Genomic DNA, 24,929 nt, shown 5'->3' with positions numbered 1-24,929 from the left:
GGAGCCCCAGAAAATAGGCACCTTCTGTCTGCCTTAGCAAAAGCAGGCGGACTGTGATGGGGATGGGGGCAGGATGTCCCACCCAGAAAGGTTATCGGAGAAGCAGCCTTATGTCACGTCTCCTGCTGCCTCCTCCCTCTTGTGCAGGAGCCCTCATTTGTGTGTGTGTGTGTGTGTGTGTGTAAGACACAAGGAAGCCTGAAGAACCCCCAACAGACACTCACACATATACTTTGAACCATGAATGGCAGCCCCAGCCTGAGGGAGGGCATGACTTGATCAAGAACACCGCCACCTCGCTAAGGGCAGGGTGGGAAGTCTTCTGTAGGGTTCAGCCTTTACAGTTTTCAAAGTGCTTTCATCTCTCTTCCCTGCTGGATCCCATACCTACGCTGCGAGGCAGGCAGGGCAGAAGTCTCTGTCTCCATGTCACAGACCAGAGACTGGTCTTCCCTACAGGCCTTTCCTGCTTGGGTTGCCTCCTTCTGGAGCTGGGGCCGGGCCAGGGCTGGACCTAGGTTGGAGGTGGTGGAGAAACCTTCAGTAACTACCTCCTTAGGATGACGAGTGTCCCTGTTCTGTACCCTGTCACCCCCCCCCGCCCCCATTTACAGCCTCATCCTTGAACACAGTGCCTACTGTATCCAAGGTCTCCCATCCAGCCACTGCCCTCCCTCTGTCCAACCACAGGTCCCTCTCTTCCTCTGCTCTAAGACTCACAGATTCAGGAATCTAGTTTTTCAGTGGCCCACCAGGGAGCCTCAGTGGCACACCATGCATACAATCAAGAAGCATTTACTGAGCACTCTTTGAAATTCGGTACAAAAGTGAATATGATTCAAAGAAGTTCACAGTCTGGGGAAGGGAGTTGATAGGGCAGACGTAAGCAAATGATGACATCAGTGCTCTGAGAAGGGCTCTAGGAGAGAGGGGAAGCTTCTAATTCTGCCTAGCCTGGAGCAAGTGCTATTCTGCTGGCTTTCTAGGAGTCTGGCTAATCCAGGAGAAAGGATCAACTCGTGTAAGGGGCTGGAGGGAGGAAAGAACCTGGTGCATCCAGAGAATAGAAAGATGTTCCCTGTGACTAGACCAGAATTTGGAGTGGAGAGAAGAGGCACTTTGGGAGAAGTGGCTGAAAAGTAGGCGAGGTTGGGGTCTCAAGGGCCTTGTGACTCAGATGAGAAGTCTTGACTCTTCAATAGGGTTAATATGTGTGTGTGTATATATGATATACAATTATTTACACACATACATATACTAGTATCATGTAAACAGCTGTTTTTAGATGCTGGAGTAATAACAAATATAAGAGGAAAAAAGTTCATGTTAACGTAATTCTGTTTACCATCATTAACTGAATTGCTCATGTATAATTTTAATGCAGCACAAGGAATATTACAGATAGTCTATGAGTATTTTTTATTACACATTGAATTCTCTTTCTGAAGTTGTCTATTTTTTCTTTTCCTCTCTTTTTACTGAGTTAATGATCGCATGCCCGAAACCTCAAAAAAGTAGAAGGAACTTTGTCCTGAAATGTTTCCTTTCACTAAGTCTCAGGAGAGTTCTTGGAAAGGTGCTGGCACAGCATGAAGGACACCACAGTCAGTGAAATTTCTTATTCCCTTATAGTATCTCAACTTCACGCAGCCAACCCTGTGAACTCCAAAATAGCTCAATTTCGTAACAGCCGCTAAAGTTTTATCTAGAGAAGTTTTCCCTCTGGATTTCCCCTTTATTGGAGAAAAACAGTGAGACGCAGAAAATTCTGGGACTACACTTCCCAGCGGCCTCCGCTCGGCACCTACTCCAACTTCCCTTAACAGTGGTGGCCGCTAGCATCTAGGTCCTGCCCATTCCCGGCACCGTACTCAGACCTACAACTCCCAGCTGCCTCCACGCGCCGGACCCGGCAAGGAGGGCTTCCCAGAAGCCTCCCCGGCGAAGAGCCCCACCCCTCGGAGCGGCTCCCCAGGCTCGGCCGGCGCCCCGCCCCTGGCACGTGATGCGCCGCCACCAGCCGGCGCGCGGAGGAGGGCGGCGGGCGGTGGCCAGGGGCGGGGAGGCCGCAGGGGGCGGGCCCTGGAGGGGGCGGAGCGGGGCCCCGGAGCCGAGCAGCCTGGCAACGGCGGTGGCGCCCGGACCCCGAGGTGGGTTCGCGCTCGCGGCTGGCCTGGCTCCGAGCCTGGCGCTTCGGGGACCCGTGGTGGTGGGGCCGGGAGGAGGAAGTTGGGACCCCCCCCTGGCTGGCAGGTCCCGCGAGGCCTCGCAGCACCCGCGGGAGTGGGCCGGGGGGGTTAGCCCGAGTGCCTTCGCTGTCCCCGCCGGCCAGGGCTGGGGCCGCGGAGCAGCAGGCAGGTGCCTCCGGCTTCCCCCGTTCTCCTCGCCCAAGGTCCCGGGCCGGCGGCGGGCGAAGGTCGGGACAGGAATCGGGCCGGCGGGCCGGGGAGTGAGGGAGTAGGGGCGTCGCGGGCCGCTGCCCGGACTTTGCTTCCCCGTCCCGGGGCGGCGAGCGGGCCGGGCGGCCGCCCTGCCTCCCCGGCGACGCGCCGCAGCTAGTCCTTGCCCTGGCCCTCCGGGCGGGGTGAGTGCCTGCCGCATCCCTCGTGGGTCCTGCGGCGAAGACCCCATCGGCGCTCTGGGCCAGTGTTTCTTTGTCACGCAGGGAGGTTTATCTGCTTTTGCAACAGTTGAGGGAAGGTCTGAGGAGGGAACGGTTAGTTCCCTGATACGCAGTCGGAAGTCTGCACAGGCACGAGCAAGCGCCCTTTGCCGGGTTGCCTCCCTTAACTGTCTTGCTGCGCTCAGGAAGTGAAAACTAATTTTAGTTTTTGCCTAAGCAAATATGAAATGAATCTGATGCAAAAATTATATTATGGGCCTTATAGACGCATGCAAACTGTGAAGTGAAGTGGATTGTGACTGGTTGTTACAGAGACAAACTAGACCTTCACAAAGATGGAATCATGGCATGTTAGAATTGACGGGACCTTTAAGTTTATATAGTTCACTTGTTTCCCCGATAGGGAAGCTAAGGCCCTAAGAGGTTAACTAAAGTGACAACTCAATGGCAAAGCCGTTATCACAAGTCAGGTTTCTGGGGGCATCTCAGCATCTGTCTAGCCTGGGTAGTTTTTAAAATCACAGCTCAGTTATGTTCCTGGTAAAGTATCCACCCAAGAGTCTAGAGACTGAGCCAGCGATTTTGCTGTAGTTCAAACCATTTTGAATTACCTTCAGAACCATTTACCAGCCAAATAAGACCATCAGGCTTCTTAATTTATAGACATGTTTTCCTTTCACCCAGCATATATACTGGGCACGATCACCTATTCACCAACTTTGACTCTGAACTTTTGGCTGTTTCACAAAACCAAACTGACCCTTGAGAGATGCCACAGCATGGAGTAGGTTCAAACCAGAGGTACTACCAGTGTGTAGCAGCTTCCTGGGGTAATTGAAAGCGGAGTCCACTTATTCATAGGGGCTTTTAGATTCTAGAATGATTATTAAATGATTGGTCTCCTCACCTTAAAGTTCTAACTTGTATTTATCAAGCTGTCAGTGGCTTCATTCATTGAACTCAGAAGGCCCATAGTGTGCCAGCAGCGTCCTGAGCATGGGGAAGACAGCAGACAGCACCACTGATGAGGCCCCTGCCTTACAGAGCTTCTGTGTGGGGAAGCAGACAATAAAAAAGTAAACAATGATATGTTTGCCAGTAGAGATGATCACTGGAAGAATAGAGCTCTGAAGCTTAGCGATGACCAGCTAACAGGCCGGCATGATTGAGAGGGAGTTGGGTATTACTTTGAGTTGCTAGTGTTAGGCAGTCAGCTGCTGCTCCGTGAAAGCAAATAACCAAATCCAAAAGGAAATCTGTCTGAATCAAGGAGATTCTATGGCATCATCACTTCTCCGGCGATCGCCTCTTGGAGGATAAGTTCGTCACAGCCTCATTTTTACTTGCATTCCCCACCCCCCTACATGCTTCCAAACACCTAGAGGGGTGGTCTCTGAATCCCTTGCTGTCTCAGTCGCTGCCTCACTCCAGCTACAGAAGGCCCTGCGGACTGAGGTCAGGGTTGGGTGTAGATTTCATGCCAGTGTCTCCTGTCTGTGGGCTACCTGACCCAAGGAGTTCTCTTCCTGCATGCTGGGAACCTGCCATCCTAGGGGATCCTCAATACTTGTGTTGTGTGGTTTGTAAAGAAACTAGTTCAGTTTGGAATTAGCTCTAGAGTAAAGAAGCACCCAAGTTCCCAAGAGCAAGAGTACCAATAAAATGCGTTAGTGATAGCTTCCTATAAAATTCATCTACTTACTAGCTTTTCAGTTTCTTTCCTATTCTGGGTGTTCAGTGGCTTCCAAGCAATTTTCTTTTTCATTTTTCCCGGTTCTGAAAAATCATTGAAGTTAGAAAAAATACTCCAGTGTTCTTTGTTCCAAAATGAAAGGAGGATTAACAAAATGTAGTTACTTTAAAAACCACGGAAAGAACATGTGGTTCTTGCTCTTACTGAGGGCTCCAAAAATAAGGAGAAAAGTGGAGCCTCTTCAAGGCTTAGGCGACATTTTGAACTGGTGGCCAAGGATTTCAAAAGCGCAGAGTTTCTCGTTATTTCTAAAGTTTTTTCAATTTTATAAAAGAATAAGAGGTTGTTTTCATTACTCACTAGTAATTTCCCTTCCCTGTTTCTGACCTCTTTCAAGTTCTGCTTTCTTAGTTTTCTAGTTTCTCAGTTCATTATTCCTATTTGGCAGATGAGGGGACAGGGGCTGTCTTTTGCCAATAAGGTGTTGACTCAGGGTTTGAATCCTGGCTTTAATATTACCTGTGTAACTTTGGGCAAGTTCCTTACCTCCGAGCCTCAGCTTCTTTATCTGTAAAATGAAGTTATTAATATTACCTTCATCCAAGGGTTGTTGGCAGGACTGACATAAGTGCTTACAGTAGCATCTTGTGCATAATAGGCAGTCAAGAAATGTTAACTTATTGACTTGAGCTATCTGGAACTCTTTCTTTCTTTCTTTCTTTCTTTTTTTGAACTCTCTTAAAGAAAAAAAGTGATTCTAGCCATGTCCTAATAAACTTTTGGAAATCCAGTAAGCATGATGTTCTAGCCATTTCTCTGCATTTCATTGTTGACTCCAGCTTTTAGTTTCAGGTGACACTGGTGGCCCTGTGCACAGTTCTTGTAGAGCTAAGTTGTCTTTACTGTTTGGAGTCAGAAGTTACTTATAGTCGGAGGGTGGCTTCTGGTGTTGAATGTCTACAGTGTATTTTTCCACAGGACCACCAGGACAGTCTCATCCTTTACTTTTTAAGAATGTGGCAGGCATCTCTTTAGAAAATTGGCATCGGGCACTAGTGCTTTCTTTTTCTGTCCAAGGAGCAAGGAGTGGTCAAGGACCCTCGTGTCTGTGGGAGGTGGTAGAAAGTCCCTTCTTCACTCCCTGATACTGGACAAGTCATTGCACCTCTGCTGATGGCTCTTCTGTTTGTAAGCTAGAGCGAAGACAACCTGCGCGACCAGGCTCCCAGAGCTCTTCAGGGATCAAATATGTATTATTATTATTATTATTATTATTATTATTATTATTATTATTATTATTGCACCTGTGTGTTATATAAGTCGTCGCTATTTGGAGAGCTGGTGTGAGAGGGCAGCATCCTTCCTGTTCTTGGCTCCTCTCCTCCATAGCTGTAGGCATGGCCTCTCTGCCCCTCCCTCCCTCTTCTGTCAGCAGTGAAATATGCCAGTGTTTTATTGCCTCTCTCAAATGGACCTGAAGCCACTGGTACACCTACGAGCTTCCATTTTGTTTATTGCTGAAATGATGGTACTGGATAACCAACAAGCACAGGGTGACAGCAAGACGGTTACTGCATCAGGGAATAGTGCCTGCCTTTTCTGCAGTGTCTCAGAATGGAAGTCTTTCCTTTTTCAGGTGAACACCTTACGTTGGCTCCTCCATGCAGCTTGAGGCCCTGCTGAGTTCCTCCACCCCTGGGTTTAGGATGAGCAGAAATCCAGGGACCTGATAGCTCTCCAGGTCCATCTGGCCTTCCTTGTTCAAACAGGATGGGTGCCAAGTGCTCTTTCTACTTGAATTTGTTTCTCAATATCCTGCAACAGATGCAATAAGTAGCTCTTTGAAATTTCATGTACTAATGTTAGTTTAGTGTCACTGTTCCCTGACTCTTTGTCGTGATATGTAACACCTGGGTCTCTCAGCATTCTTTTTTTTTCATCTTCCAAGCTTGTGATAAAGAGGGCTGAGGTTGGAGATGTGTTTCCGGGCAGGTGAAACCTCACAGGGCCCTCTCCACGCAATAGACATTTAGGAAATGTTCTTTGATTTGCACTGGACAAGGGGGCATAGCTTAGAATTGTTTGGGTATGTTCATTTCACCATTCTGTTCTATGTCCGGAGACCATATTCCGAGTACAAGATGCATCAGAGTTCATGCTTGGCCTGTCTTTCCATGGTCGATTAGCAAATTAATAAGGCAGTTCTTTGAGTCCAGTGGTGGGAGAGGTCCCACATGTTGGTTTCCCACCCCTTTCTTCCCAGCTTCTGGAATTTTGGACTGTCCTCACGTGCAGTTTGAGTTTAGGTTCATTGTTGCTTTGTTTGTTGATGTGTTTGGGGGTGGGCGGGGCTAAGGGAAGTCGAAGGACAATAAATGAAAGTAAAAATAAAAGTAACTTGTTGGTAACTCATTCAGCTCTCCTACCCTGGCCTACAGACCTCAGCAACACCGTGGTGCCCTTTTGTTAGCTCGTGATAATTGTTATGTGTTGCTATCTGGTACTTGAGCGTTTTGTGAGAAGGAAGCACTGTTTGTTTCCCAGGGTGTCTCGCTTCCTCCATGGGAACTCTTGAGGCAGAGGTGGCTCATAAACGGGATTCTTAGCATCAGGTGATGTAGCTTGAAATGCCCTTGCGTGACCCTCAAGTTCCTTTATGGCCCTGAGATGACTTAGGTGGGGACTTGGGAGAATGGGGACTGGGCTGTCAGGGTTCATTCCAGCAGCCTGAAGTCGGCCCCAGCTGTTTAACTGGAATCAGAGGTGCACCTGCGCAGCAGTGACCCGGTCCAGGCCGGGTCAGCTCTGTCTGTGCGTCACAGTGAGAAAAGTTTGCACTTGGTTCCAGTGAGACTCCTGGAGGGCACTACCGTTGACCCTGATGGGATATAAGAAACCCCAGTCAAGATTCCATTTGGAGCTTCCTGGTCCTGAGATGTCTTTGCACACATCAGTGGTTCCGGAGCTGGCAGAGAAAGTGGGCGCCCCTGCCGCACTCCTAGACAGAGGGCAGTCGGAGTTGGCCCTCACCTCTCTGTAGCCCTTGCTGTGAGACGTAACTGATTTTTTTTTTTAGGTTGAGGCTGAGTATCACCTTGCTGGCTGTTCTTTTCTTCACTATTATCAACTCTGAAATGACGTGATCTTTTCTCCAGAGTGTCCCATCACTTCCATGCTACGAAACAGTTTTTCCTTGTTGATAAAATTGTCCTGGTGCCCCTGCCTGTGATCTTAGACAAAATGCAGAATCTTAGCTTCCCCTCCCCCCAGACCCACACAACCAGAATCTGCAGTCTCACAAGACCCCCAGGTGATCTGTATGTAAGTGAAAGTTTGAGAAGGTTAATGTAAGTAGCCTTTATGTCCTCGCTTCCCAATCCTTTGGGACCACGCTGTTCATTAGAATAATAATTCAAGCCACACGTGCAACCGTTTTCCTGGTAGCCACATAAAAAAGAGACAGAGGAAATCAATTTTTATAAAATATATTATTCAACCCAACATGGCCAAAATTTTATCATTTCAGCATGTAATCAGTGTAATAATTAGTGAGCTGTCCCCCTTCCCTGTTTTGTACTAAGTGGTCGAAATCCAGCAGGCATTTTACGTTTATAGCACGCCTCAGTTTGCACTAGCCATATTTCAAGCGTTCAGGGGCTCCATGTACCGGTGGCTCCAGTGTTGGACAGCGCAGCTTTGAGAGATGCGTTTTGGCCTTGATTTGCTGATGATGTCATCAGATTTGCTGTCAATGCCGGAGGAGCAGTTAGTGCCACAGGCTGCCCGGGTAATAACTTCCGTTAACGTGCAGTGTGACCACGCCAAGCCCTTTGCCCAGGGCTAGTCCATCCTTCTCCTGTGAATCCTCACAACATCCTCACTTTGTTTCAGAGAGTTCTTTTCTGGATTTTAGCTTGGTAAGCCATATTAAGAAGTCACCATTGGTAGACGTGTGAAATGCCAGCTTCTTTCTTAGGGGCATCTTCAAAGGACTCAGGGAAGGCCTCTCCTCTGGCTCAGCGGAAAGGACCCGGAGGCCCGGATGGAGGTTTCCTGGCGCTGCAGACCTTGCAGACCAGCGAGTGGTTTACCACGCTGGCTGCTCATTAGAATCACCTGGGGAGCTTTAACGACCTGCTGCCTGGGCCCCACCCAGACATTCCAATTTCTTTGATCTCAGGGGGAGATCAGACATCTGCATTTTTGAAAAGTGTTCCAGGTGGTTCTGGCCTGCCGCCCAGCCCCAGAGCAGCTGTCCCTGGCTTTGCTGCACCGCGAACCACCCAGTCTTAAGGCTGAAGTACAGATTCTGACTCAGGGGGACCGGGCCGGCCAGGGTGGAGAGCCCTCCTCTCCCAGGTGACGCAGATGCTGGTGGATGCTGGCGTGGTGGCCGCGCTCCGACTGGAGGAGCCTGTGCTCCAGAATCACCTGAGGGCGTTTCCCCAAACTCCAAGTTCGCTGGCAGCCAGCCTGGAGTTTCTGATTCAGTAGGTTTAGGGTGGGGCCCAGGATCTGATCTTGAGAAGGCACGATGTTTTCCATACTCCACCACAAAGTATTATGTTGACTTTAGGTTCCGAGTAGGCACACCTCTGGTGCACAAATGGATGTTGAATTTTATCAGCCCCCTTTCTGCCTTTACAAAAATATGTTTTTCCCCCTCTTTAAGCTTGTTAACGCGATGGGCTGTTTTAAGGGATTTGCTAATATAGCTTGGTAGCATTAACCAGGTTTGCACTGCTGGCGTCAATGCATTTCTTACTGCTGGATTTGTTTGGTAATATTGTCTTCAGGATTTTTACATGGATATTTGTGAGTGAGATTAGGCTTTAATTTTCTTTTCCTGTACTGTCTTTTCTAGTTTAGTATCGTTTGCTAGCCTTGTAAAGTGAGTGAGAGTATTCCCTTTTCCTGGAAGTTTGTATAAAATTGGAGTTATCTGTTCCTTGAATGTTTAGTAAAACTTGCCCCAGAGCCCCCCAGGGTCTGGTGCTTTTGCTGTGGGAAGAGTTTGAACTACCAGTTAATTTCTGCTGTATCTGTAGTTATGTCTGTCTTTTCATCCTTAAATCTTCATGTTGTTTATTTGTGCCTTCTCTCATTTTTTTCTTGATTTGTCTTGCCAAAGATTTGTCCATTGTGGTTATGCAGTATGAGGTTTGTCAATATGTGGAAATGAATGAGCATAATTATATTCTCAAGCTTCTTTTCGATTAATGTTAATGAAACTTTATATGATTTTAAAGTCAAATTTGTATCAAGGTGTAGTCCGAAAAGCCTTGCTTTCACCCTGTCTCCTGCCAGGCGTGCTGTTTCCGCCAGCCACTCCAATCAATATGACTAGTTTTCAGTTCATCTGTGTTTCTTCTTCCGCAAATTTGAGCTAGTGTGCGTGTGTGTGTGTGTGTGTTGCATTTCCTCCCTTTTCTTATATCAAAAAAGCATACTATATACATTATCCAGCCTCTTGCTTTTTTTCACTTAAAATATGCCCCAGAAATCACTGTTCTCTTCATTATCTCCTTCCTTCTTTCTTTGGATTTATTTTGCTGCTTGGATGTTTCAAAACATGTTTTTATTATTATTTAGTTTTTTAGTTGTTGTTATTTAGTGCTAATATAGTCTCATTTCCATTTTGATTATTTCATTCATCTGTGAGTTTCGAAGTTTATTTTTAATTCACAAATACATTTTCTAGGTATCTTTCAAGCTGATTTCTGACTTAATAGCATGATGGCTACAGAATGTCGTCTGAATACTAGCAGCTCTTTGAAATGTGTTGAGGGTAGGTTTATATAAATAGCATTTTGTGGTTGGCCTCTTTCACTTAGCGTAATGCTTTTTATATTCATCTATGTTTCCTCACTCATCATGTAGCATCGGTTGGTGACTTTCTGTTGCTAAGTACTAATAGATAATATGGCTATACCATAATTTGTTCATTTGCTAATTGATGATCCTTTGGGTTAATTCTATTTTTTGGCCATTATGACTGAAGCTGCTATGAACATTGCTTACAGGTCTTTGTGTCAACTCATGTTCTTATTTGTCTCGCGTAAATACTTAGGTGTGGCGTTGCTGGGCCAGCTGCTTCGTGTATGTTTAACTTTACAAGAAACTGTCAAACTATTTTCCAAAGTGCCTGTGCCATTTTGCATTTCCATCCCACTGACAAAGTAAAGTATGAGAGTTCTACTTGGGCCAGGTTCTCACTAACACTTGTTATTGTCTGTCTTGTTAAATTGAAGCCTGTCTAGTGGCTGTGTAATAGTAGCTCACTGTGGTTTTCGTTTGCATATTCCTAATGACTAATGATGGCCGAATATGTCTTCATGTGCTTATTGGCCATTTGTATATCTTCTTTGATGAAGTATCCACTCAAATCTTTTCCCTGTTTCTTATTGGAATGCCTGTCTTATTAAGTTCTAAGAGTTCTTTGTATATTTTGGATACAAGGCCTTTGTTAGGCAATTTGCAAGTCCTTTCTCCCAAACTGTGATTTACCCTTTCATTTTTCTTAACTGTGCCTTTGAAAGAGCAAAGATATTTAACTTTGATGAAGTCCAGTGTATTGGTTTTTTTTTTTTTGCCTCTTGTAGTTTATGCTTGTAGTTTATTCTAAGAAACCTTTGCTTAACCTGAGTTCACAAAGATTTCCCCCTGTGTCTCATTTTAGACTTTTGCAGTTTTAACTCATTTTAGACTTTTGCAGTTTTAACTCTTATGTTTAGACATATTTTTTAAACATTTTTTATTGATTTATAATCATATTACAATGTGTCAAATTCCAGTGTAGAGCACAATTTTTCAGTTATACATGAACATGTGTATATTCATTGTCACATTTTTTTTCTCTGAGCTACCATAAGATCTTGTATGTATTTCCCTGTGTTATACAGTATAATCTTGTTTATCTATTCTGCAATTTTGAAATCCCAGTCTATCTCTTCCCACCCCTCTGCCCCCTTGGCAACCACAAGTTTATATTCTATGTCTGTGAGTCTATTTCTGTTTTGTATTTATGCTTTGTTTGCTGTTTTTTTTTTTTAGATTCCACATATGAGCGATCTCATATGGTATTTTTCTTTCTCCTTCTGGCTTACTTCACTTAGAATGACATTCTCCAGGAGCATCCATGTTGCTGCAAATGGCATTATGTTGTCAGTTTTTATGGCTGAGTAGTATTCCATTGTATAAATATACCACATCTTCTTTATCCAGTCATCTGTTGAAGGACATTTAGGCTGTTTCCATGTCTTGGCTATTGTAAATAATGCTGCTATGAACATTGGGGTGCAGGTGTCATCCTGAAGTAGGGTTCCTTCTGGATATATGCCCAGGAGCGGGATTCCTGGGTCATATGGTAAGTGTTTAGACCTATTTTGGCATACAGACACTAAGGTGCCCCCCCCACCCGATTTCTGCCCACCCCCCATTTTCATACCCTGTGTAATCCCCTTCCCTTGAGTTTACAGCCTTCTGAGACCTTGAGCAGAGGATCCAGCTAAGACATGCCCAGACTCCTGTCCCAGGACCCACACAAACTGTGAGATAATTAATGTGTGTTGTTTACAGCTACTAAGTTTATTATGCAACAGTATAAAAGTAATACTTACGTGCCTCATTTCAAGTTAATTTTGTATATTGTATGAAGTGAAGGTCAAGATTCACTTATTTCCATATGGACATCAGATTGTTCCAGCATGATTTGTGGAAAAGACTATCCTTTTTCCATTGAATCACCTTGGTACCTTTGTTGGTACCAAATCAATCGACCATTTCTAGGACCTCCCAAAGATGAGCCTAATTCTGGACTCCATTCTGTTCCATTGATCTTTATGTCTAATCTTATGCCAGAACCACACAGTCTTGATTGACTGAGGCATTACAGTAAGTTTGGAAATTGGGTAGTGGAAGTACTCCAACTTTGTTCTTTTTTATCTGTACCCCCAGATTATTTTGGCTATTCTTGGTCCTTTGCTTTTCCATATAAATTTCATAATCATCTCGTCAATTTCTATGACAAAATCCACTGAGATTTGATAGAGATTGCATTAAATCTATGGATCAGTATTGACATCATAACAATATTGAGACTTCCAATCCTTGAACATTAATTAACCTCATCTTATTTAATTTTTCTCAGCAGTGTTTTATATTTTTCAGTGCATGGATCTTGTACTCATTTTGTTAAATGTATCCCTAAATATTTAATTTTTTTATATTATGGAGATATTTTTATACTTCAGTGTTCATTATACATTGCTAATGATACAAATACAATTTTTTATGTTGCCCTTGTGTATCATGCAAACTTACAAAATTTATTTACTAGTTCTAGTAGTTTTTTTCTGTAATATTCTTAGGATATTTTACATATATGATCATGTCATCTGTAAATACAATTTTAATTCTTCCTTCCATTATGTTATGTCTTTTCTTTCTTTTTCTTATCTTATTAAAGTTGCTAGGATCTCTAAAATATATTGAAGGCAAGCAATAAGAGAAACCATCCTTGCTTTGTTCTCAGACTTCAGTGGGAAAGCACTGCATCTTTTACCATTAAGTAGATGTTAGCTATAGGTTTTTCATAGGTGACCTTAACTATTCCTAGTTTGCTGAGATTTTTAAAAATCATCATTAGATGTTGAATTATGTTTATATAAACTATGTCTCAGATATAATCTTCAGGAAGATAGTATACCTCATGAATAGCCCTGTTGACTCTACATATCACCACATTCATACCTATTATCAACCACCAGTACCGAGCTTTTCCTTCTAGTGTTGATAACAGAATTTCCATCTGGAGGTTGAGAATTCCTTTTATTTTTTTATGGAGCAGCATATACAATTGTCCCTTGGTATCCACAGGGGATTGGTTCCAGGACCCATTGTGGTTACCAGAATCTGTGGGTGCTCAAGTCCCGTAGTCAGTCCTCCATATCCATGGATTCTGCATCCATGGATAAGGAAGGTTGACTATTGCTCCTTCAAAGGCCGTGGCAATTCTGTGTCAGATTCATACGTGTCATTGGTATGGTACTGGTATTTCTTCATCTTCTTTCTTTGCCATTCTTTTGACACTGGTTTTGGTTTCTCTTCATCTTCTTGCCTTTTTTATTTCTGTCTTTTCTCTTAGATTATTTCTTCCACATCTATGAAAACTTCTTCCCTGCTGGTAGTGTCAAGTTCTAGAACTGTTCGTGTGTGCACACACATGTGTAGCAGGGATAGCTGGCCACTTGTATTTGTGGCTGGAATAATAGGTGACTGCCCCAGGTAGGAAGATAGCTGTTGTCCGTACACCAGGTCACTGCAAGTCTTGCTCTTTCTGAAACTCCGAGGCTTCTAATGAAGCCAGTCTTTGGAGATTACCTTTGGATACTCCATTAACTACCTTGGCAAACTACCTCCTGGGCAGGCGACTAGTCTTGCTGCTGATCTGTTAATCTTGAAGGTCACCCTGCTCTTGTAAATTAGGACTAATTAAGATGTATCAAGCCCAGCATTTTGAACAATTGGGAGGCCCTGGCAACATTCAGAAACCTCACTTGCTGCTTTTGCTTCTAGCACGTGTAGAGAAGGGACGGGCAGCACCAAATCATACTTATGCAGCCCGTTTTCTGAGCTCTTCTTTGGAATTCCCTTCAGAGACCGTGGCACCTTTTACAGAATATCCTCAACAGAGTCCACTGTCTGAGTAAGAACTTGCCATTTGGCTTTAGATCAAAATTATTTTGAGGCCCATCTATTAAAGAGAGTGGATGTTCATGCTGTGGGAAGCATTGTTCTTTAAGAATTGAGATATGGTAAACTTCATGAGATGATGTCTTACGTAGCTTTATGTTCTAAAAGCAGTTTCAAAAGAGTTGAAAGAATACTTTGAATTGTGACAGTGTTGCTGGAATAAGCACACACCATCAACACGGAACACTTTGTAAAATAAGCCATCTAGCCACATATGCTCTGATAGGCATTTTAACCCTTATTAAAATTTGTCCTTTTTAATATAGTTTGAAAAGACTCTTCTATGACACAAAGTACTATTGCAGTCAAACAAGAAGGAGTACATTGGCTCAGTGCCTCACAGACATGGATTTGGGGGGTGGGAGGGAAGTCACTATGTTTTACTCATCCTTAAACTGAAGGCTAGTGTTATTTTTTAATGACCATCAGATTTTATTACATACAGATGAAATTCCAAAAGTAAAGTTTTTTATTGACCTGTGTAAGCAGGAGGCATAATGTTTTCATTTTTAAAATTTGATCATCAATTAGAGAATTAGAGTGACAGATACCTGTTCGTGGGTATACTGCGTAAGAGGGCCAGACTGCCTGGGTTTGAACTGTAACTTTGAGAGTTCTTAGTAGATATGTTTAACCTTCCTGTTCCTCAGGGTTGTGTGTTTTCATTTGAAGAGAGTACTAGTAGTTGCCTTATAAAGTTAGCAGGACTGAATGAGTTCATCTGTGCTTAGAACGATGCTTGACACACAGCAGAAAATCAGTAAATGGAAGCCATGATCTTTATCCATGAGCAGACGTTCTCTTTTGTTTTAATTGTATAGTATCACCTGTATTATTGTCTTTATTACTACTTAACTTGTCATATATTTATTCATCTCCCTAACTCAGTTGCTAGCTTCTTGAAGACCTATCTCAGGGAATGGGCAGCCATTCTTTGCAGTACTGATTGTAGTAGTGAAACCTGGAGCCTGTTCACGAGACCACTGAGAAGAGTGGAAAACCGAGTGTGGAGCAGTGGGCTGCTATGCGGCAGGGGGAATGAACAGAGTACAGCTCCACACACCCACACTGATGGCTCTCACAACAGTGCTGTGTGAGAAGAGAAGAGGCCATAAGAATGTGTAATGATTCTACTTCCATATAGAAGTTCAAAACCATGCAAAATCAACATATTATTTGGGGAAGTATACATATGTAGAAAATTATACGGATGTGCAAAGGAGTTATCAACACAAAGATCAGCCCTCAGGAGGCAGGGTGGAGAGCCTTATTTATTTTATTTATGTATGTTTTAATTTTTTTATTGAAGTCTAGTCAGTTTATAATGTGTCAATTTCTGGTGGACAGCATCATGTTTCAGTCATATATATACATACATATATTCCTTTTCATATTTTTCATTATAGGTTACTACAAGATATTGAATATAGTTCCCTGTGCTATATGAAAGAAACTTGTTGTTTATCTGTTTTATAAATAGTAGTTAGTGTCTGCCAATCTATCTGGAGCACCTTTAATGCCTAAAGACTGACGTCTTCAGAGTTGTGCAGGGTTACAAGGATGGAACTGCATTCACTTACTCATTGACTGAAGGCCCGAGCTGTTCTGTGCGGTACTGCACCGGGAACCAGCTCATGGCCTTAGGAAGCGCAGATCTAATGGAGAGACACAAAATGTCAAGGGATAGGTAAGCACAGTACAGCATGAGAAATGATACGTTAGAAATTTTTATAGCAGGGTGGGAGGGATAAATTAGGAGTTCTGGATTTGTAGATACACACTACTATATGTAAAATAGATAAACAGCAAGGTCCTACTGTACAGCACAGGGAACTATATTCAATATCATGTAATAGCCTATAATGGAAAAGAATATGAAAAGGAATATATATGTACGACTGAGTCACTATGCTGTACACTAGAAATTAACACAACATTTGTAAACCAACTATACTTCAATTAAAAAAAAGAAATTTGTACAAAATACAGAGAAATGAGGTGTGTGTGTACACAGGTGTGTACATGGGGGAAAGCTTCCTCTATCTTGAAACAGGTGATGAAGGACCCAGTGCCGAGAAAGCACCTGCTTCTCCTCTCAGTGAAAGTGCCTGGAGGAGTTGGTCCAAATAGCAGGTTATCATCTCCAGCCTTTTCTCTTCTCTTTGTTTTTCTAGAAGCTGCACATCTGCCTTCAGTTCCTTTCTGTCCCTCCCCCTCCACCACTGATTACAGTTGGAGGAATCGTCAGTAATGCCCAGGCAGAAGGGCGATGGGAAGGAAGATGATCTGAACCAGCACCTTTGTTACTATTATAGTTGTGCCTCTTTATGTGTGTGTACTCTTACCTTCAACAAGTACCTTTTTAACTTTTGCTTAAGAAGGTACTTTTCCCTAATACATTTAAAATGTACTTTGGGGGAATAGTTTCTCACAGGGGAAAATATTTCCACAAAATACAGTTTTGTCATAGAGCAGATAAGCTGGGTTCATGAGTTTTGAAGTTGGCCGGTGGATGGGGAACTTGATCTTGCTCCTATTTTAAAACTTTATTTACTGGCAGGTACTTGATGGTTATGAAATCCATTGGTGGATTTAATGATGTGTTTAAATGTATGTCATGTCATTACTAGGTAGCCTTTTTACATTAAAAAAACTTAGCCTGATGGTAGTTGGCTTTTCTAGTAGTTTATTTCGCATATCAATTTCAGTTTATGAAGTGTTGCTAAAGTTATTCTGCCCTGTAGCCACAGCACATGCCACTGAAGCCAGTCAGCTACCTTGAAGATGTGCTATTTGTCATGAGGAGACCAAGTAATAGGCTGAATGGATCAGCTCAAATCCATCACTAACCACTAGAAAATGTGATTCAAAATGCATTCTTCACTGGATCTGAATTGCATTACAGTTTTTAGCCAAAAGGTCTTTGCGCATTTAAAGAAGTGGAAGTAGGTACATTGTGATCTTTAAAATGAGTAGTAAATATCAAAATGATACAAAGAGTGAGTTTCTAAATGAATTAGTATTTAACATTTTATAATTTCCAAAGAAGCATCATCAAAACAAAGTCCCTTAAGAACTATATTCAATTTCTTATAATAACCTACAATGGAAAAGTATCTGAAAAAATATATGTATTTATATGTATAACTGAATTGCTTTGCTATAGACCTGAAACTAACATTGTAAATCGACTGCACTGCGATGAAAAACAAAATTTAAAAAAAAAAACAAAACACAAAGTCCCTTTAGCCCTGAGATGATGCAGCGGAGACAAAGTGAGGTAACACACGTGTTCTGAATGTGTCTATTTGGACAGTAAAGCCACTTACGTTAACAGCAGGTACTGTTTTGGAACAACTGCTGTTAGATGTACTCTGAGACCTCTAGTGTATTTCTACGTGCTTGAGCCAGAAGGAAAGGTAAGAGGCCAGGTCTGCATGTTAGGGTCCTGCAGAAAGTTTCCCCGGGCAAGGAGTTGAGTGTTTTCTTTTTTTTAATGGAAGTGGTCCTGCTTCAGGAATAAACTTTAAGGCTGCTCAGAGCCTTGCCAAGATTGGATGGATTATCTTAGAGAATGTGTATGCAGAATGGTTAATCAGTGTTAGACAGTGTATATGTTAATGAAAATCCAGCCAAGTGTGCTAGCGCCACTTTGAGGAATGACTTCAAAACATCTCTTGTAAGAGGAAGGGATCAGGAATTTGAGCGGCTCTGTTTTGCCATCTGCTGTGCCAGCATTTTACACGATCCCTATCACGGCCCCATGAAGTAGGTGGTTTCATGCCCATTTCACAGGCAGAAAACTGCGGTTTGTCTGAGGTCGCATGACTATTATTAGTAATCAAGTTACAAAATTGAGATTTGAACGCCAAACTGGTCTGAGTACAGAATCCCTCCCATTTTCAGCTATATCACACAATTTTGCAGCTGGTTAAAGTGCATTTTTAAAAGGTATAAGCTATGAATGGTGAGGTTTATAGCTTATAATTTAGTTTAAAAGGACAAGATTGTTATTTGCTGCGGCTGCAGAAAATTTGTTTGAAAATACTTTCTTTTAATAGCGTAAAGTAAGGCAGAGGGTGGCAGCCAGTTTTTGTAAATACAATCATACTGGAAGACAGCCACACCCCTTTATTTCCGTATTGCCTGTGGCTGGTTTAATGCTGGTTTAGTGCAGAGTTCAGTAGCTATGACCCAGTCTGTATGACCCACAAGGCCTAAAATAGTTACTCTCTGGCCTTTTGCAGAAAAAATTTGCAACCCTTGTTCAAAGAAACATGGATACAAATGGACTAAACTCCTCTTGCAGATGGTTTGTGTGCTGAGCAAGTGTAGAGGTTGAATTGATTGTACCTGGTCTCAAAATGGCTGGGGTGTGAACCTTTCTCTTGGTGCAGATGGCTCTGGTTAAGGATACCTCAACACATCTTTTTCATTTTCTTGCCTCCTAGGTGGCCTACTGGCAGAGCAACTCTAATGCGAAAGTCAGAATAAGTTAATTTTGTACATCCTGTGTTTCCGGGCATTCAGGTGCAGAACAGAACTCTGGTTGCGACTGGTTCTCATTGGGGGCAAAACTCCCCCTAGAGGCCAAATTGGAAATGGGGGGTGTTTTTGTTTTCAGTGTAATTTGTATTGAAAAATACAGTATTATAAATCAGTATCCTTTTATTTCTCCTTTACCCTGAAGTTCAGCTATTATACTGATGATTTTTAAAATTTGTGGCTAGGTTGATAATATCCATGACTTATTTCAGGCTACCCAAGGGGGCTTTGCAGAAATTTTTTTTTTAAAAAATTGAAGTATAGTCGGTTTACAACGTCTTATTAATTTCTGGTGTACAGTATAGTGATTCAGTTATACATTATATATGTTCCTTTTCAGATTCTTTTTCATTATAAGCTATTACAAGGTATTGAATATAGTTCCCTGTGCTGGACAGTAGGACCTTGCTATTTACCCATCTTATATATAGCGGTGCGTATCTGCAAACCCCGAACTTCCAATTTATAGCAATTTGTCTTTTAACAAAGGGAGCATTGGGTCTGGGAGTGTTGAGCAGCTCTGCCCTAAATATTTGGCATTTTTTTTTCAAAATAGACTTGCAAGGAAAGAAAGCTCCCTTAGAAAGACCTGGATTCCTGGGCTCAGAGGCTGCTTGGGCACGGCTTCTTGCTCACTGGCAGGCTTTCGAAGTCAGTTTGCAGACTGGGTAGGTTTCCGCAGCTTTCAAGGGAGCTTCCAGAGAGAGATCGGCCTTAAACTTCATTTGAACATCAACACCCAGCAGGAGCACAGTGAGTAAAACCCAGAGAGAAGGCCTGTGTGCCTTTTTGTCACTGTTTGTACCCAGAAAGCACAGGAAAACCCCCTAATCAAGGGCCATTGATGGCAAATTGGTGACCGTGGCAGCTGAGCTCCCCTTACAGTTTAGATTTTGCTTGCCGAGGCCCAATGAGGTGGAGGTCAGATTTATTTTCTAATTCTACTGCTTTTAGATCTTTACAGTCAGGGTAAAAATGGTCCGCATTGATTTGAAAGTATTTATAATTATGTCTGCTGCAGGTGTTTTTCACGTATAGCGGAGAGGGGAGCACTTTCCTGGTCTGGGAGAAGGGAGTGGTGGAAGAAGTCTTTGTACCCTAATTGAAGTACCTGTCTCATCATAAAGTCTGTAGCGTAGGATGGTAGCGTGCAAGTTCTTTTTGGTGCAAGTTCTTTGTGGTGCCTCAAAGCACCACATTCTGCTGCCCAGAGCCATCATACCTTGAACACCTTGATTAGCCAAGAGTTGGTTCTACCATTTTTTAAAGTTTGCTTGAATTTCTGGTGTAAAGGAAATATTAGACAAACAACAGTTACGTTTTTTGGCCAGGTCTTTATTGCCCAGTTCCTTCCCTCATTAAACAAATACCTATTAAGTACCTGCCGGGTGCTGGGCACTGTAACAGGTGTTGTGAATGCAGCAGTAAATAAAAGACCAGAATCCTCATCTGGTGGGGACTTGTATTCTGGTGGGGGCTTGTATTTTGTTGGGGGAGGTGGACAGTAACAACAGGTTACCTGAAGGGTGGTAAGTGGTAGGGAGAGGAGACAGATGTAGAGAGGGGGCAGAGAGAGAAAGAGAGGAGGGAGATGGAGAAGGGGACAAGAGATGAAGAGACACAGGGAGGGGGACACCATGAGACCACTGAGGTTAATTGTCTTGAATTTAAAGAGAGACAGAGTTGACACCATGTTGTGACTTTAAAATTTGATGTTTTAGATAATGTGACCTTTATGTAGCTTTATTTGAAGAGGTTTGGGGACCCCAAAGATTGCTTGCCTAGATGAGTTTTCTTAACTATGTTTCCTGGTCTATAACTCCTCTACTGAAATTGGGACCAGTGTCATCCAGCCTGGTTTCTTTAAAAATGGAGATCACTTGGAAGCAGTTTTCTCTAGATGGGAAGGACACTGCTGTGTTAGTCGGGAGGCCTCGGCTGGAGCTGGTCCTGCCACTGACTCAGGCCAAGGCCTTATCACAACCCCTCTAGGCTTTCCTGTCATCTTCTCTGTAATGGGAGAGGATTGGGCTTAAATAACATCCTGAAAGTTTTTTTCAGGATCAAAAATGATAGAAATCTCCCTTTGGTTAAAGTCTGGAAATTAGCATATATATAGGGAATTAAGTTTTAATTTTCACTTTAAAGCCAAGATAGCCCCAATTCAATGTTTTTTAAAATAAAAAGGATTAAAGCTTGATCTTTAGGGGTTTGGGGCAAAATACGCTATAACCAAAAGGGTAGATGACTTTTGTAAACTTTACTGTAGCTCCTAATTATTATTGAACTCCATTTAAAGCAACGGAGGTGTTTCACAGGTGAAGACATGGATGAACTTTCCGTGGTTGATAAGTTTAAGACAGCTTTATTGACGTTTAATTGACACACAGCACTGTATACTTTTGAGGGGTGGGGAGGTAATTAGGTTGCTTTTTTTTTAATGGAGATACTGGGGATTGAACCCAGGATGTTGTGCTTGCTAGGCATGTGCTCTACCACTGAGCTGTACCCTCCCCAACTTCGTGTACTTTTTAGAGAGAAGCTTTATAGCCAGGTCACCACCGGCCATGCGCTATCCCTGTAGTAGTAAACTTTCTTCCTAGTGTGTATAGGGTCAGGACTAATTTGTAGAAGAATCGGTTATGGCATCAGCAAATCAGTAATTCTCCTTTCATTATTGAAAATTATACTGATAACTTGTTAGCGAATATACCAGGCACTGTTTTAAGCTCTTCATTACTTCATTTTGCCCAACTACGCTGCAGTAAAATAGAGATAAAAGCAACTGAAGCCCAGAGAAGTGAAATCACCTGCCCAAGGTCAAATAGTGAGTTGCAGGGTTGGGATTTGAACAGTCAGTCCAGCGCCTATGATGTCCGGTGTCACGCTGTTCCAACTTCTGTCCATTTCAGGGATCCTTTGGAATCATTCAACAGAGAGAGGTTCACTGATGAGATTTGAAAGCAAACCTCATTATGCAACTAACCCGTGTTACTTGGACCCTGGGATTTCTCTGATCTGTACTCGATCCAACTTTTAATAGTAGCCATTTCTAACTCTGAAAATGAGGGCTTTAGGCGTAAAGACTGCATATTATATGATTCTGTTTATATAAAATGTCCAGAATGGGCCAATCTGTAGAGATACAAAGCAAATTCGTGACGGGGGCTGGGGGAGCGGAGAGTGATAAGTGACTACTAATGGGTATGGGTTTTTTTTTTGAGGGGGATGATGAAAATATTCTAAAATCGATTGTGGTGAGGGTTGCACAACTCTGTGGATGTAACAAAAACCATAAAATTGCTCACTTGAAAATGGTGTGTTGTATAGTATGTGAGTTATAGCTCGATCCCATAGTTTATAATGAGGGGGAAAGGAAGACTTTGCTCTGTTATAGTTCATTTTAAATGGAGGGTATTTTTAATGAGAATTGAAGAAAATAGGAAGACACATCTTTCTTTTATTGTTTATAAACAGGAAGAAAGGTAAAGACTGAGTCGATTGTATTTGAAATGTCTTCTGTTGACATGACAGTAATCATTTAACATGTGTTTGAAGATGTTGCCTTATTAAAATGTTTTAAATATTACAACATCCCATGACTACGTTTTCTCTTCCTGAAGAAAATCCCACAAGTATATAATCTTGTTTAGTCAGTAGAATAATTTTAGGGCAAAGACATCTGACTTGCTCTATCTAGTCCTTCTCATCCATTCTGCTGTCTCGGCAAATAATGGGTTATTTTGCTTAGATTTGAACTTAAGGTTAGGTTTTTCAAGGCTATTTTGTCAACTATTTTGTCTGAATGTAATTCATTTTTGAGTTATCCATTTATCTTTTAAAAAAGTTATTTCTAATTTGAGGTTGTGCTGCCTCTTCATGGCTTCAGGTTTTTAAAGCTTAGTATCCCTTTCTAGAAAGAAGTATCTTATTTTGTCTTAATTGTTCATTTTCAAGCCTCAGGAGGAGTTTCCTTGTTCCAGTGTTCTGGGATTTGGTGAGCCATATACAAACTCACACCGTCATGATGTTTTACAGCAGCGTGTGTTTTGAGCGTAATCAGTCGTTTGTTCACCAAATAGGAATGTCCTCTTGTGCCAGGATACAGCCATGATCCAAGTGGACCCCCAGCCTTGCCCTTGGAGGTGTGCAGCTTGTAAGATTGTTCTCACCTGGCCATCTCGCCGCCTCTTCATCCTGGTGGTTACCCTCATCTACATCTTTGTCACTTCTCTCAGGCCTTAGGGACAGTGACCAGCAACGCACAGCTATCAAATCTCTAGGTTTTGTACCAAGGGATGGTCACATTCTCCATGCTGGGTTTTGTTGGTGAGCGGTTGCCCTTTTAATGAGCCTGGCCAAAAGATCCAATAAACATCTCCAGTCCCCTTGCTGAATTGGATGTGGTTTAACTACCAGTGACTTTGTATGGATCTCTCTGTGTCGTTAACTTTGCTGAGTAAAACAGCAGCAGCATCACTTAGCTTCCTGTTGTTGCTGTAGTCTTCGCAGGTCTAACGAAACCCTTGCATTGGGATGCTATTGTGTGTGTTCTGAACACGATGGTTTCATTTATCTCTGAATGGTGATGGATAGGCCTTATTTAAATGAAGTATATACTTTCACTAGAAAATATGGATTAAGTCAAACCTTGCTAATTTGATTTCCATCAAATCCATGCCACTTTAACTTGCCTTAATTTAGAGAAAACAGTGATTAAAAGGGAAAAAGGTGAGTTCAGCTGCCCACCCTTTATATCAGTCGGCTTGGCTGCCTCTAAGTTGTCTTTAAAAATTAAGAAGTGGGGAAATTTGAAGCCTGTTGCACAATTAAGGTTTTTTCCGGTGACAGTTTGAAGGCTGTGAATAAAAATTCAGGGAACATGTGTGGTGTCTTCCTCTGAGCTCCCCCTTCTCTGTTCCTCTGTGGTTCCCTGCACCTTTATTGGAGCTCTTGCCCATGGGCTACGCTGGGGTTAGTCCTTCATGCATCTCATTCCCTCTAGAGACTACAAGGGAAATAGGGCCTGTCAAGTGTACTCCTGTTCTCAATTGCAGTGTGTCTGAAATTGCATACAAATTCAGTTGATACTGAATGTTGTCTCTCTCGGTAGAGTTTCCAGTATGGCTTCTGCACCGACTCCTAAATATAATTCACACTCCTTGGAGAATGAGTCTATTAAGAGGGTAAGTTGAGCTTTCAGATTTATCTGTACCTCTGTCTCTGCATTTGTCTTTTCGTATTTGAATATTATGTGCCCATTTGGGGTTTCTTGAATTATTAATTTCCTTATTCATTCCCATAATGTAAATCCTTTGATACCTGTGGTTTTATTTATTATCCCACCTTGTTCCATGAAAGGTGGACTACCTTATATGTGTTCAGTGAGTTTTGTTTGCAAATCCTTTCCCGTAACTTCATTTTTGAGAACCTTCTGTCTTGTGAACTACTGCCAGACATTACATTTAAGATACTGGGCAATCTCTTGCCCCTGAAAGCTTCCTGAAGGAGAGAGTGGAAGGCCATGGCCACTTAGCAAGCTGTTATACCTTCCAAAATACTGGCATTATTTTCTAATGATGATGATAAAAGAATTTTAAGACCAAAACAAATACAACATTAACAGAAAGTGGTTCCAAGTGTCAAGGAGAAAATTGTGTAATTAGAAGGAGATATTGGAACGTATATTGAAAAGAAGGAATGGATTTTAAATAAGCTTTATTCATGGCCCTTTAAGGCTTTTGATGCATGTTACCGATTATCCACCAGAAAGGTTCATTTACACTTCCGCCAGCAGTGTGGAGGGATGCCCAGCAATCAAGGGAGCCAACTAGTGTCTTTTAATTTGCATTTCCTTGAGTACTAACAAAAGTGACTTTTTTTTTTTAAATGTGTTTTCTTGTTCATTTGTAATTCTTTTGTCAAGTGGCTGTTTGTGTCTTTGGCCTATTTGTCTTCCAGGGTGTTTGGGGAATTCTTTTCTGTTGATTTTAAAGTGCTCTGTACATACTATGATACTCAACTCTTTATAGTGTGTGTACTTCTTTATAATACATACAATATAATAATGTATTTCTTTATATATGTGCATTATATGTGTCATAATAAAGTATATAACAGGTCTTTTTTCTAGTTTATTGTTGACCTTTTAATTATATTTATGGTGTTTAGATTTTGAAATGTAGAGGTTTAAATTTTTTATGGAACCACATCTATCAATCTTTTTCTTTATATTTTCTGCTTTTGGTGTCATGGTTATAAGGACCTTTTTCATCCCCAAATTATGTAAGTTTTTTTTTATTGTATTTTAGTATT

General features: G+C 42.3%; 1 protein-coding gene across 5 annotated transcripts in view; it reads left to right on the top strand.

Moving 5' to 3' along the window:
• MTM1 (myotubularin 1) overlaps positions 1-24,929 on the top strand; it is a 104,137-nt gene that overhangs the window by 9,212 nt on the left and 69,996 nt on the right. For 2 of the 5 annotated variants that reach the window (XM_032475687.1, XM_006194953.3), the window contains exon 2: positions 23,728-23,800. In XM_032475687.1, coding sequence (XP_032331578.1) covers positions 23,784-23,800 — 17 coding nt within the window. In that variant the 5' untranslated portion in view covers positions 23,728-23,783. Of the gene's footprint in view, positions 1-2,060; positions 2,151-23,727; positions 23,801-24,929 lie in introns of those variants that run through there. The other 3 variants (XM_032475685.1, XM_032475686.1, XM_032475684.1) reach the window with 3 other exon arrangements.

Source organism: Camelus ferus, chromosome X (genome assembly GCF_009834535.1).
Source record: "Camelus ferus isolate YT-003-E chromosome X, BCGSAC_Cfer_1.0, whole genome shotgun sequence".
Taxonomy (NCBI): domain Eukaryota; kingdom Metazoa; phylum Chordata; class Mammalia; order Artiodactyla; family Camelidae; genus Camelus; species Camelus ferus.
The sequence above is the reverse complement of the archived record's forward strand: the minus strand, read 5'-3'. Positions and strand labels throughout refer to the sequence as shown.